We start from the raw sequence: 12,250 nt of genomic DNA, 5'->3' as shown, positions 1-12,250 counted from the left end.
TTAAAGTTACAATTTGTCTGTATCTCAGCCCCAACAACAGGGCGAGAAGTCTGTCCACGCTTATGGCTGTCATCGTGAACAACGACACTGAACATAATGCATAACTTGTCATCGAGAATACGTCAAATGCGAGTCGACAAAGGCTCCACTGTTCATAAACCACGCACATCCAGTACGTAGAAAAGAGAGGCTGACTAACAAGGCCAACCAACTTATCAGTTGTTGCCAGACAACGATACAAGAGTTTGGACGGCGGATGAAGAGAAGATTCCTTGTGAAAGACAGTTAGGATAAGAGAATTCCCAAGAAATGCTGTGAGGGAGAGGACAAGATTGGATGCTGACAAATAAATAGCTTGTTGCTGTAATCCACCAACCAAAGAAGGGGAGCAAGCCTGGTCTTCAAATCTTTCTTGCGTTCCACCTTGTGTCAAATATTTAGTTGCGTTCATTTTTCAATCAAGACTAACTAACGCTCGCCACCTTTTTCCGGTTTTAATTGCAGCATATCATAATTCGTCTCATCAAGCACTTGCTGAGTCATCAATACTAAAATCTACTTTCTTTGAAAAGTTACCTTAAATCCCCGAGTCCATATCTTAATGGACGAGCACTGACGCTCGAATCAGTTGTTAAATGTACCCTGTCAAAGTTGAAGAGACACCTGCTGGACACGACACACTCCACCTCGTTTAGAGTCAGAGTTTCATTAAACTTCGTTTTGAATAATAATAACTTTTTTTTCGACTCTACATTTTTACCTTAATGTAAATTTACCAGAGGGAAAATAGCTGAAAGATCAACTAAACGATTAATATCATCGCTAAAAGAAGGAAAAAGATTTAATTCTCACGTGGGAGTTGTCTTACGTTCCTTCCTATTCTTAACTGATTATTTAGAATAGCCACAGCAGCTCTAATTATGAATAAACATGATGAATACACTGGTCGCAATCAGATGTTTTTTGCAGTAGAAAAAGTTTAATTCGAGTTCAAATTAGCATTAAAAGGTAATTTCATTGGAAGACAAAAATACATTGTCTGTTATTGTTTGACAATACGACAAGGGAACTCTCTTCAGAAAGTTCTTGAAATCACAAAATAAGCATTACATTTAATTCTACTGTTATTTCCACGTGGCCTATACTTAAATCTAGGTTGATCTCGCCAATTGTACTAGTCAATTCTAAACTCCGGCAAAAAAGACTCAGTTGTAAAACGACTAAAAAGAAAATAAACAAGGGAGAGTTAAAGGCCGTTAGTCACTCCAAGGTGATAGGATCATTAAAACTTGGAGACAACTGAAGTATAATGACGACGGCATCAAAATGGAAACTAAGGCCTAGTTTATACGTGGCGCTACAGTCGAATTTAATTCAGATGAATTTAATTCAAGATCCCACAAGCAATTAAATTCGACGATAGCGCGACGTCTAAAACGGATTAAATTCGTCCTTGACGTTTTTTCCGTCTTGGTAAGACGGATAAAATATCGATAACTCGTCTTCAGTTTTAACGTCGCACTAGCGTTGCGTTGAATAAAATGCATACATTTTCTTAATGTATTTCAATTTATTTCAAAATGACACCTCTGGCCAGAGGCACTGTATTTGGGAAGAGAATTAAATTCGATCGTATTGATTTCGACGCATAAAACCATGCCACAATTTACGTCGACGGAACGACGAATTTAATGGAATTAAATTCGTCTGATTTAAATTCGACTGTAGCGCGACGTATAAACTAGGCCTAAGCGATCTTTAATTTTGAATAACTTTAAAGGGAAACGGTCACGGTCTGGGCATGCTCGTGTAGCCGATCGAAACTTGAAAAAGTCATCCTGACTTTTTCAAGTTGCATTCACAAGTTCAAAATGGCGTTTAGCGGAGGATCCGGACATAGCGGTAAACGCATTGACTCAGGGCGGAAACGAAAGGTTGAAGACAGAGGGGAATATAAGAAAGCGTGGCTGAGGAACCATAAGCGTATTTATGTGGAAGAAAAGACATTTAAGTTGTGGCTGCAAGCAAAATTTGATGCAGGTTATGAGTCATTCAGCGAGAACGATTTTACTGATAGGAAAATAAAAAAATGCCAGATATCACAGACATTTGTAGCATTTGCGAGGCAGATGTTTATTCTACTACATATTATAATTGGAATACAGGTAAGCCTCAGGCGAACTCTACGGCTTTCATAAATATAGGCAGATGACGACTGCTCATTCGAATCCTGAAGAAAGGGAATACACAAATTATTTCGTATGCTTTTTGGGCATTCGAGCCACAAAAGAATATGCATTCCCTGTTTCTGCAAGGTTTATTGCTTGTTCCACATTTACATTCATCTGTACACAGCACGTTTCTCCCTTTGCACGGACACCGAGAACTATTTTCTTTGCGTTTCGTCGTACAAGCACTTTTACATTTACAAAAGATCACTGAAGGTTCCTCAGTAAAAGAAATTCACTTTCATGAGCATTTGCTTCGGATGAACTTGATTTAAATGCAAAATATATGCAGAATTTTTCAACTCACTGATATTTCCATAATGGCCGTCGAGCGTGACAAGCCTCGGAGATAGTGTATGCTACTGCGCATGTCAACTCGTGACAGTGTCCCTCTAAAGTCGACCTCATTTCTTAAATGATATTTCTTTTCCATCGTTAGTATATGATTTCAGAAAAAAAATAGCTCTGAGGATAGTACTCTATGACAACTTGTTGTAGTCGATATTATTTCATACCCTTTATCAACTTTGTTCACGTTTACAGTGACTGAAACATCTTCGCAAATATATTAGTATACTAAACATTTTATTTTTTAAAAAAGAAAATTCGAGACCAATACTTGAAGGGCCCGCTTGGAAATATGGTACATTAGGACATTAAGTTACAATTTTGCAACTGGCTGGATATGATTAAGATCTCAAGGGAGCTGCGTTGAGTTAAGTTCCAAACGGAAACTTGAATATTTTGCCGTCGGAATTTTCATTCTAAGACGACCCAAATTTTAATTTGGTGATTTCACATTGTTGTTTTGCAGAGGACGGTCAAGAAATGTACTTCTCGCACTTTGACGCACGTATCAATTGTTAAATATACCCGGCTGTAGGAGTCGAAGAGAGATCAGTTAGACAGGACACACTCGGTTTTGTATTGAGTCTTGAGTGTCCTTAGGTACCGAATTATCCACTTCATTTTCATTACATAAATAATTTTCTCTTGACTCTTCAGTTTTTTTAAACTTCAAATATATTATTTTATACAGTGGGGATGTATGTGCGATAGACATACCAAACGGGTGAATTGACTGTTAAAATCATGCATCAAGTAATTTATTCTTTTATAACAATTCTTTCGCCCACAGTTAGGCTACTAAACGGTAATATGTGGGCTGCAATCAGCTGTTCGTCTTAATTTGTTAAGTTTAATTTAAATGCAAATTAACACTAAAAGTTAGTCTCCTTGGCAAACAAGAATACACCCGCCATGTCATTGTGCGACAATACGCTAAGCCCTAAGAACTTTCTTTTGCCACTTTGTCAAACGATAAAGTAATAGTATGGTATACATTTTAAAATGATGAAATAAGCAGTGTATTAGATTACATGTTGTCAAATTTTGGAGTCAATTCTGAAATCCAAAATAGCTTTGGAAAACGGCTAAAAACGAAAAGAAGTGAAAGTTAGGGACAGTCAATACTCTGAAGTGGTCGACCTACTATTAATACAACGTAGAGAGAGAACGACAACAACAACAAACTGGATATAATATCATATCGACCCTGTATCGGTTTTAAAGTCAGCTTTGAAAGCATTCGTGCAAGTGTAACTTTGGGGGGAATCTAACTTGATGGACAATGAAGTGCTTGTCTAATCGTCTGCTTCACTGCTTGTTTTACTTCGCTAATTCTCCAGCAATAAAGAAAAGGATTCAACGTCGAGTTAAAGTAAAGTAAGACAACCGCTACTCCCCTTATGATTACTAAGTTAGATGAATATGTTTTACTTTGAGCGCTTACAATTTTCACCAGCCCGAAGGGCGCGTGACAAATAACTAATGCTAACTGCACCCACAGTGCACCGTACACTGCCTTTCTGTATCGCGCCATGTTTAGTGCATTTGGTTGGCTCGGGCGTTGTTGAACATGATCTTGTACTTGAGCGTGACGATGACTGAGAGTGCGAAATATTTTAGTGTAAGAGGCGAAGGAAATAACCAAGCAAGATGGTATAACTACGCAGGCGTACAAATAGGTTATACGATTATCAAAAATGATACCGCATACGGAGGGAATGAGAGGCACTACGCAAAAAGTGACTACAATAATGTAAGTGCGCTTCAAAGTTACAGTTTGTTTGTATCTCAGCCCCAACAACAAAGCGAGAAGTCTGTCCACGCTTATGGCCGTCATCGTCAGCAGAGACACTCCCCATAATGCAAAGCCTGTTACGTTAGCAGCGGCAATTGCGTATCGACAGAGACTCCAGTGTTCGTTAAGCACGAACATCCAATACATAGCATAGAGAGGCTGGGCAAACAGTCCAACCAAGAGATCAGTTGTTGCCAGACAACGATACAAGAGTTTGGACGGCGGATGGAGCGAAGAGTCCTTGTGCAGTGCCACGAGGATGAGAAAATTTCCAAGAAATGCTGTGATGGAGAGGATAATGTTGACTGCTAAAAAAGAAGTTAACTGTTTTTGAAGTCCATCCACCAAAGAAGGGTTACATAGCAGATCGAGATGTTTCGTCGTTAATGCTCCCCTCTTATGGAATTTTTTGTCGTTATTGCTTTCCATTCCTTTCCAATTTTTTCTGCAAATTATGTGATTGAAATTTCCTCGGTCGGCCACGATAACGTATGCTTTATTTCTTTAAATTAGCAATTTCATAAAGACTCCCTCAGTAGCGTTTATTGAAATTGAATGAGGTATGAATTACCAATGAGAGACGAGCAGATAGCTTGACAGCTTAAAGGTGGCTAGTACCAGTTTCCTCGCGCGAGGAACAGGTCACTCTTGCGTGACGCGCAAGAGAAACGTGCTGAAGAAGATGAAAATTCAAAACAAAGGTGGCGGCGCGTGGATTTTTTTCTACTTTTGTGAGAATTTACCTAACAGCATGTATTTGATGTGTTGAGGGGCCACTGTGAATGCAGGAGATAGAAACTAAGATAAAGAAGATGATTTTCGGAGAAGTAAAGGTTGCTTCACTTCACATCTAAAAAAATATTCAACCGATATGAAATCTTGCGACGGCCAAAAAAGAAGAACTCAAGTGAAGGATAATCTACCTGCAGTGGAAGAAGATTTTGAAACTTCAAGGAAAATAATATGATGTAGCCAGAAGTCGTGTGTATGATTTTCAAGATGAGCCCAGGAGGCTGTCTTTGACAGCTGTTCAATGATTTTCTTAGCAGTAAACGCGAATTTACGTCTGTAAACATCTGATCGTAGGCGCTCACGCGAGCACACGCAATTGTCAGCGGTAGCTATAACAGATCATGAGCAAATGTCGATCTTGTAGAATCCAGATTTTTAAATGCGCGAGAACGCGCGTGGAAAATGCTAAACTCACCAAAGCTATTGCATGAAAATATGTCAGGTGACCCCTTTTTTTTTATTGTTCCAATAAAATAACGTCGAAAGGAATCATCAAAAAAAAAATAGAAAATTCTACGGAAGGAAATTTGCGATGTATGAAAATTGCCTCTTTTCTAGATTTTCTGAAATTCCGCTCCGTAGAATTTTTTAAAAGTCTTTGTGCATTTTCCTTTTCAAGTGCCAAAAGCGATCACTGAACAAAATCACGGGGTCACCGGGTTAGTTTTCGAATTACTTAAGCCACATGCTAAAAAAATGCGTCTGAATAAGCCTATAAAAGCGTTGCCATGGAAACTGCTAGTGACGAAATGACACCTATTTTTGGATAACCAATGATTATATAATTCAACGTCATAAAAGTGTTCAACTGGCCTTGGTAAGTCTTTCTGTTGTATTCTTTCAAAGTTACAAACCATCAAAAAGATGAAAACTGTTGCCAACCACCTTAAATGTCGTTTTACAAAGGGCGAGAAACGATCCCTTTTAATTCAGATAAACTTTCGTAAATGGATAGGATAGCGATTAAACGTTGATATCAGCTGTAAGAATTCGAGCCATTTCAACCATCACCAGCCTTGTCAAACTGAAAATCAAAAGTTCTAGCTTGCTTTGTTGTTTGGTCAAAAAATGAATTCTTAACAATCTTTCCATAAGTAAAACTAATCAATGTTAATGAGCCACGCTCAACCAGGATGCATTGTGGAGGTAGTGTCCTTTCTCTGTATTTTCTATTGCAACCTTTTATTACATCGTTTTGTATCGGACTAAACTGAAAAACGGAACAGCAACAAGAGCAAGATATGACGCCTGCAAACCATTTCCTACAACTGATTTTTCATTCTCTACTTGCTCTCCTCCATTTGACAACAAATTCAGACAACAAATTCATTATAATTGTCCTGGCTAATGACAATTCAGCCAACATTAGCCCACAAGACCTTAGATTCAATTTCTTTTATTCCCAACGAATTGCTCACAAGAAGATGAGAAAAAATTTTCTTATCAAGCAAACTTTCACTCATGTACATGTACATGTATAAAGGTGACTGAATTCCCATTGCTACAATTTTCTTCGGAGAGTAACGTTTAGTACTGCGTCATTCGCAGCGCCCGTGAGCAAGAAAAAATCCTGTTTTCTGATTGGCTACCCGAGCGGGCAAGATGGGCACTTCTTACCCGCTCAGGATTGCCTGCATTGATCCCGCACATGAAAATAATACAATTAAAACTTCATAATTCTTAGACAATTTTGGCGATGGAAAGGCAAAAAGCAGCAGAAGATAGTCAAAACAAAGAAAACAGAAACGACTCTCTTGAGTTTGGTGTGCTACAAACACATTTGGCTTTCTTTCCCGGCTCTCGAAGAATGCGCACAAGATTTGTGGTTTCCTGTCCGCGATTTTAACTTTCAGCTGATAGTTTTTACCAAGTTTACTTTTCGTGAAAGCTTTAATCTAAGCAGAGGCAAATTTAAACAGAGGCAATAGACACAAAGTTGGTAAAAGGAAAAGTGTCTCGCGAGTAAAAAAGGAATAGCTGAACGGCACTTCAACAAGTTTACACAGCTCAATGTTGTTGTCTTTCGATTTTGCTACTTTTGTCATACTACTGGGCCGGGTTGTTCAAAGCTGAGCTAAGATAACCCAGGGTTAATGTGAAATTTGATATCAGGTCTGAAAGCTTTAACAGCAAAAATCAGTTTAATTCCATTGTCTACAATTTGATGATTAAATACTCTAAAAAGAATTGGGAAAACTGTTCCAAAATGGCTTTTGAACAGAGAAATATGGAAACCGGGATTAAAATTTAATCGGTTAGCGCTAATTGGCCTTTGAACAACTGGGCACTGACTTTTATCTCGCTGAAAAGGTTCCGGAAAGTGTTAAAAATGGTTTGCAAACTTTAGGAAATTTTGAGGACAATCTATCAGCAAAGGTTATTATTTGTCGACAGACAATAGGAGTTTTATTTCTTTTATAATTGTACCTTCCGATTACTTTTCGTTTAGCGCATTGATAGCAAATATTGTTGACTTTTTTGTACTTTCTGGAGCAGCATTCAAATTTAGTTTTTTATTGAACTACCACGGAGTTTGTTTTTCTTCCATTTAAAGCGATTAAGATGAAAAAGTGAATTTCTTGAGCTGGCTTGTTTTTCTGCCGGCTTTATCTCTTTTTGACGGAAATAATGGGGGGACAATCATCATGAGAACTGTTGGGCGATTCTGTTCCACGTGACGTAAAGTAGCCAATAGAGTCGCGTTAACCTGAATAGTTTGACGCATTCTGGGATTGTCACGAATTCAATTTTTCGTAGTAACATCGCAAGCTTGAACTTTTTTTTAATTTCGGTTTGCTGATAACGATTCAAGTTTAAAGTTCAAAAAAATGATATGGACATTTCTAAGTACCTTAAGTTGATCCAGGTAAATAAGGACTGTTTATTGCCTTTTAAAAAAGATATAACAGATGTCTGTATATTTGCTTTCCTCGCTATCCATAGAGTTTGATCAACTTTGCTACGTTTTTAATGCCGGAATGCATACTTTGTAAGGTAGCTCTTCCAGTTACGTATCAAAGACACCAACAGCCATCACACTTTTATCGTGGAACGATTCAAAATGATGTCATGTTACCATTAAAAATTTACGTCTTAATGAAAGATCTAAAATTGAAATTTCTTATCCTCATAACAAGTTTTGGTGAATGCCATCGTTAAGAAATAAAAATAGTGCCTCTGTTTCACATAAAACAATCTGGAAGGAAATTTCCGGGGTGAAATTTTGCAATAAAAACTACAGGGGTCATTGTAGCGGTCCCTTTTAATGGTTAATGGCTTATGACATCTTTATAGATTAAAATGAACAGCTATTCTGGGGCCTTGTGGAGAAAGAAACGAAAACTATAATTTCCAATTTCCAAACAATCGATTCCTCTTTTGGTCCTAATGATAATAATAACATTAATGATAGTAATAATAATAATGATAATAATTGGCTGCTGCCAAGGAAAGGGGTGTTGAGGAACCGAAAGCAAAGGGATGGCAAGGACGTTGTTAACTGAGAGATGGGAGGATCAGGAAGTTGGAGATGAATGCTTTTCTTGGATGAGCGAGTGGAAGATTGCCCCGACCCACACCATAGCGGGACTGCAGGAACTATATCAGCAACTCCTACCAACGAAAGTCTACCACCAGAAAAGACAGGGACACACACGAGTGAGGATGTGAAGTTCCGCATGTGTGGTAAGGCCGCTGAAACGCAAGCGCACGTGCTAGGAGGTTGTGGAGCTCTAGCCCGGTCTAAATACCACACAATTGGAAATCTCGAATTGCCAGTTGGAAAGAGGGAGTGAAACAAAGTTACTGGGAGTAAATCTTCAAGAGAATTTGAAGTGAATGATCACGTCAAGGATGTGGCAAATGCCTCATATGGAGTCTTACGTACACTTCGTAAGTTGAGACACTTTACAGACTTCAACCTAAGAAAGAGACTTGCAGAATTACTTGTGTTATCAAGACTCGACTATTGTGACTCCGTCTTTTCACCTCTGCCGTGATACTTGCTGAAGCGCCTTTTTTGCCGCAAGTTTTATTTATGGTAGATACGGTTACTAACATTGCCGAGATTTTAAAGCTAAATTGGCTTCCTGTGGAAGAAAGAATGGATTTTAATTTGCTGAAGTTGACCTTTAAAGCGCTTTATTTTAAACAGTGGCCAACATATCTGAACTTACAACCAGTCCCTATACGTAGAGAGCTGCGCTCATCAGACTGTATCAGACTGCAGGTTCCTTTAGTTGATATATGAACTTCATCTGTTCATCGTATCTGATTTATCATCACGGGTTTATTACGAATCAACTTAACGGCCTGCTCCCAATTGGCTTGTTAGCTCAATTGGTAGAGCGCTGCACTAGTATCGCAGAGGTCAGTGGTTCGAATCCCGTACAGGCCTGATTTTTTTCAGGTCTGATTTTTGCTATTGCATAAAAAGCGCTCTCTACTGCGAGGATCGTGCATCAAAAGTATCTATAACCGCAGTTCAAAATATATGAACTTCATATATTCATCGTATCTGATTTATCATCGCGGGTTTACTACGAATCAACTTAATTAACGGCCTGCTTCCAGTTGGCTTGTTAGCTCAATTGGTAGAGCGCTGCACTACTATCGCAGAGGTCAGTGGTTCGAATCCCGTACAGGCCTGATTTTTTTCAGGTCTGATTTTTGCTATTGCATAAAAAGCGCTCTCTACTGCAAGGATCGTGCATCAAACGTATCTATAACCGCAGTTCAAAATATATGAACTTCATATATTCATCGTATCTGATTTATCATCACGGGTTTACTACGAATCAACTTAATTAACGGCCTGCTTCCAGTTGGCTTGTTAGCTCAATTGGTAGAGCGCTGCACTACTATCGCAGAGGTCAGTGGTTCGAATTCCGTACAAGCCTGATTTTTTTCAGGTCTGATTTTCGCTATTGCATAAATAGCGCTTTCTATTGCGAGGATTGTGCGTCAAACGTATCTATAACCGCAGTTCAAAATATATAAACTTTACTTTACTTTACTAAATACACTACTCGGCATAATGCAGTACTTAAGGTAATTTTCTAAGAACTCTTGAAAGACCTACACTTAGTGACAACAGTATCACCGTGGTACCCTCAGAACACGCCGAGGCCACTTTACGAGAACAGGAGAGGAAAGGCACTCTGGGACATACCACTATGTGCAGAACACGCAGAGGTGAGAAACAACAGGATAGACTGTACGGTTATAGACAAGAAGAGGAAGAAAGTAGTGTTACTTGAAATGAGCTGTCCATGGATCAGTAATAGAGAGATCAAATATGCAGAGAAGACGAGCAAGTACGCCCCGCTACGGTATGAATTAAGAAGGAGATACCCAGAGTAAAAGATTGAGCAGCATAACATCATAATAGACGCACTTGGAGGGAGCTCGCGAAGGGTCAGGGAAAGCATACGTTAACTGGTTGGAAGCGGCCGATGTCATTCACTGCTAAGGAACATGCAGAAAGCTGTAGTCTCTAGCTCCCTTAACATTGCCAGGACTTTCAAGGTCCTATCGGACTAAGGGCAACACGCCGCCCAGTTAGCCTAATGGATAGTGCGCTGGTTCGAGCCCCGGCCGGACCAATACTCAGGGTCTTGAAATAATTGAGAGGGATTTGCTACCTTTCTATAACATCAAGAAATGGTTAGATATTCTAGTCTTCTCGGATAGGGACGAATAAATGGAGGTCCCGTCTCCTGCAGGGTTGGGGTAGGAGACGTTAATTTCACACGCGCGAGATTACTGTGTGATGGATGTCCTCCCCTGGGGTGGGATGGTGGGATGTACAGGCCCCCATTTAAACCAGCTTCAAGCTGAACTGGGTTGGCCTGTCTAAATATTGTAAATACATACATACATACATACATGCATACGCGCTGTGCTTCATCAGGGCTGCATTTAAAATTAAATGCCTGTCGTACGTCTTCCTTTCGAGACTTCTATTTCAACAGAATAACTTTGATGTGGAACAGTTTCCCTAAAAATATCAAGGGTTCAGACACTTTAAGCCCTTTCAAAAGTAAACTCAAGTGGTCTTATTTCACTAGACTTTTGAATGCTTTTGATAGTGACAATTTTCGTTCTTTCAAATTAATTTCTCCTAAGTGTCGCCTTGTAAATACTTCTGTCTGTACTTGTTAAGTTAACTTGTAAATTTGTATACTTTAGAATGTTTCTGTTAGATTTAAATTATTTGAATTGTAGTTAGTCGGATCAGGGAAGGGATCTTTTTTCGGGATATTTCTTTCCGGGATAATTTTTTTTTTTTTACGGGACAGGGAGTGGGTGTATTAACCAAGTAGGGGACTTATGTCCTATTGTTATGCACCTGTACTTGTACTTGTACGAATCCATTAAATAAATAAAATAAAATAAATAAGTTCTTCAAACGACGTGAGTTTTAAGTATAAATTTTAAACATTTATCTCCATTTTAGGGTTTACAGACATACCATTTTAGAACTTTTAGGTTTATTTGTGTCTGAACTTTTAAGGTCCTATCGAACTAAGTTCCTTAAACGACGCTCAAGAATAGTTTTAATAGGTTGATGGAACATTTATTTCCTTTTAGGGTCTAGCTTTTATCTGTGTATTAGTGACAATTGAATAGGCTACGCCTTTGGCGCCCTATATCAATTGTAAACTGAAGAAACCACAGTTATCATAGTATTTATGGCTTAGCAGGTGCTAATAAGACAAATGTATTTTGCTGTAATTAAAACCGGAAAGAGGAGGCGACTGTTAATTAGACTTGACTGAAAAATGAAAGAGACTCAAAATTTGACACGAGGTGGAACTCAACTGAGATTTGGCAGCTTTTGCTCCCCTTCTTTGGCTGGTGGATTACAACTCCAATCAATTTATATGACAGCGTTCAATCTTGTCCTCACCCTCAGAGCATTTCTTGAAAATTCTGTTATCCTAGCTGTCCTTCACGAGGAATCTTCCCTTCATCCGCCATCCAAACTCTTGTATCGTTGTCTGGAAAAAACTGATGAGTTGGTTGGTCTTGTTAGTCAACCTCTCTTTTCTACAAACTGGAGGTGCGTGGTTTACGAACACTGGGC

General features: G+C 38.9%; 1 protein-coding gene, 1 non-coding gene and 1 pseudogene across 2 annotated transcripts; 2 read left to right on the top strand and 1 right to left on the bottom strand.

Annotated features, from left to right (window-relative positions):
* Window positions 1–3,305: 3,305 nt before the first annotated feature.
* Window positions 3,306–4,926, bottom strand: LOC148720007 (melanocortin receptor 5-like). The gene has a single exon (XM_088739272.1). It carries the CDS (start codon window positions 4,798–4,800, stop codon window positions 3,844–3,846), a length of 957 nt encoding a protein of 318 aa, XP_088595398.1. The 5' UTR covers window positions 4,801–4,926; the 3' UTR covers window positions 3,306–3,843.
* Window positions 4,927–4,944: 18 nt separating this feature from the next.
* Window positions 4,945–12,135, top strand: LOC148720005 (uncharacterized; annotated as a pseudogene).
* Trnas-acu (transfer RNA serine (anticodon ACU)) lies at window positions 9,738–9,810 on the top strand. Its single transcript has one exon. It is a non-coding gene; the product is annotated as a tRNA-Ser (tRNA).
* Window positions 12,136–12,250: the final 115 nt, after the last annotated feature.

This window comes from Stylophora pistillata, chromosome 11 (assembly GCF_964205215.1).
Source record: "Stylophora pistillata chromosome 11, jaStyPist1.2, whole genome shotgun sequence".
NCBI classification, from domain to species: domain Eukaryota; kingdom Metazoa; phylum Cnidaria; class Anthozoa; order Scleractinia; family Pocilloporidae; genus Stylophora; species Stylophora pistillata.
The sequence above is the reverse complement of the archived record's forward strand: the minus strand, read 5'-3'. Positions and strand labels throughout refer to the sequence as shown.

Bases quoted from the DNA above. Each gene is read 5' to 3' on its own strand.
- LOC148720007 (XM_088739272.1), bottom strand. From the start codon at position 4,800: ATGGAAAGCAATAACGACAAAAAATTCCATAAGAGGGGAGCATTAACG.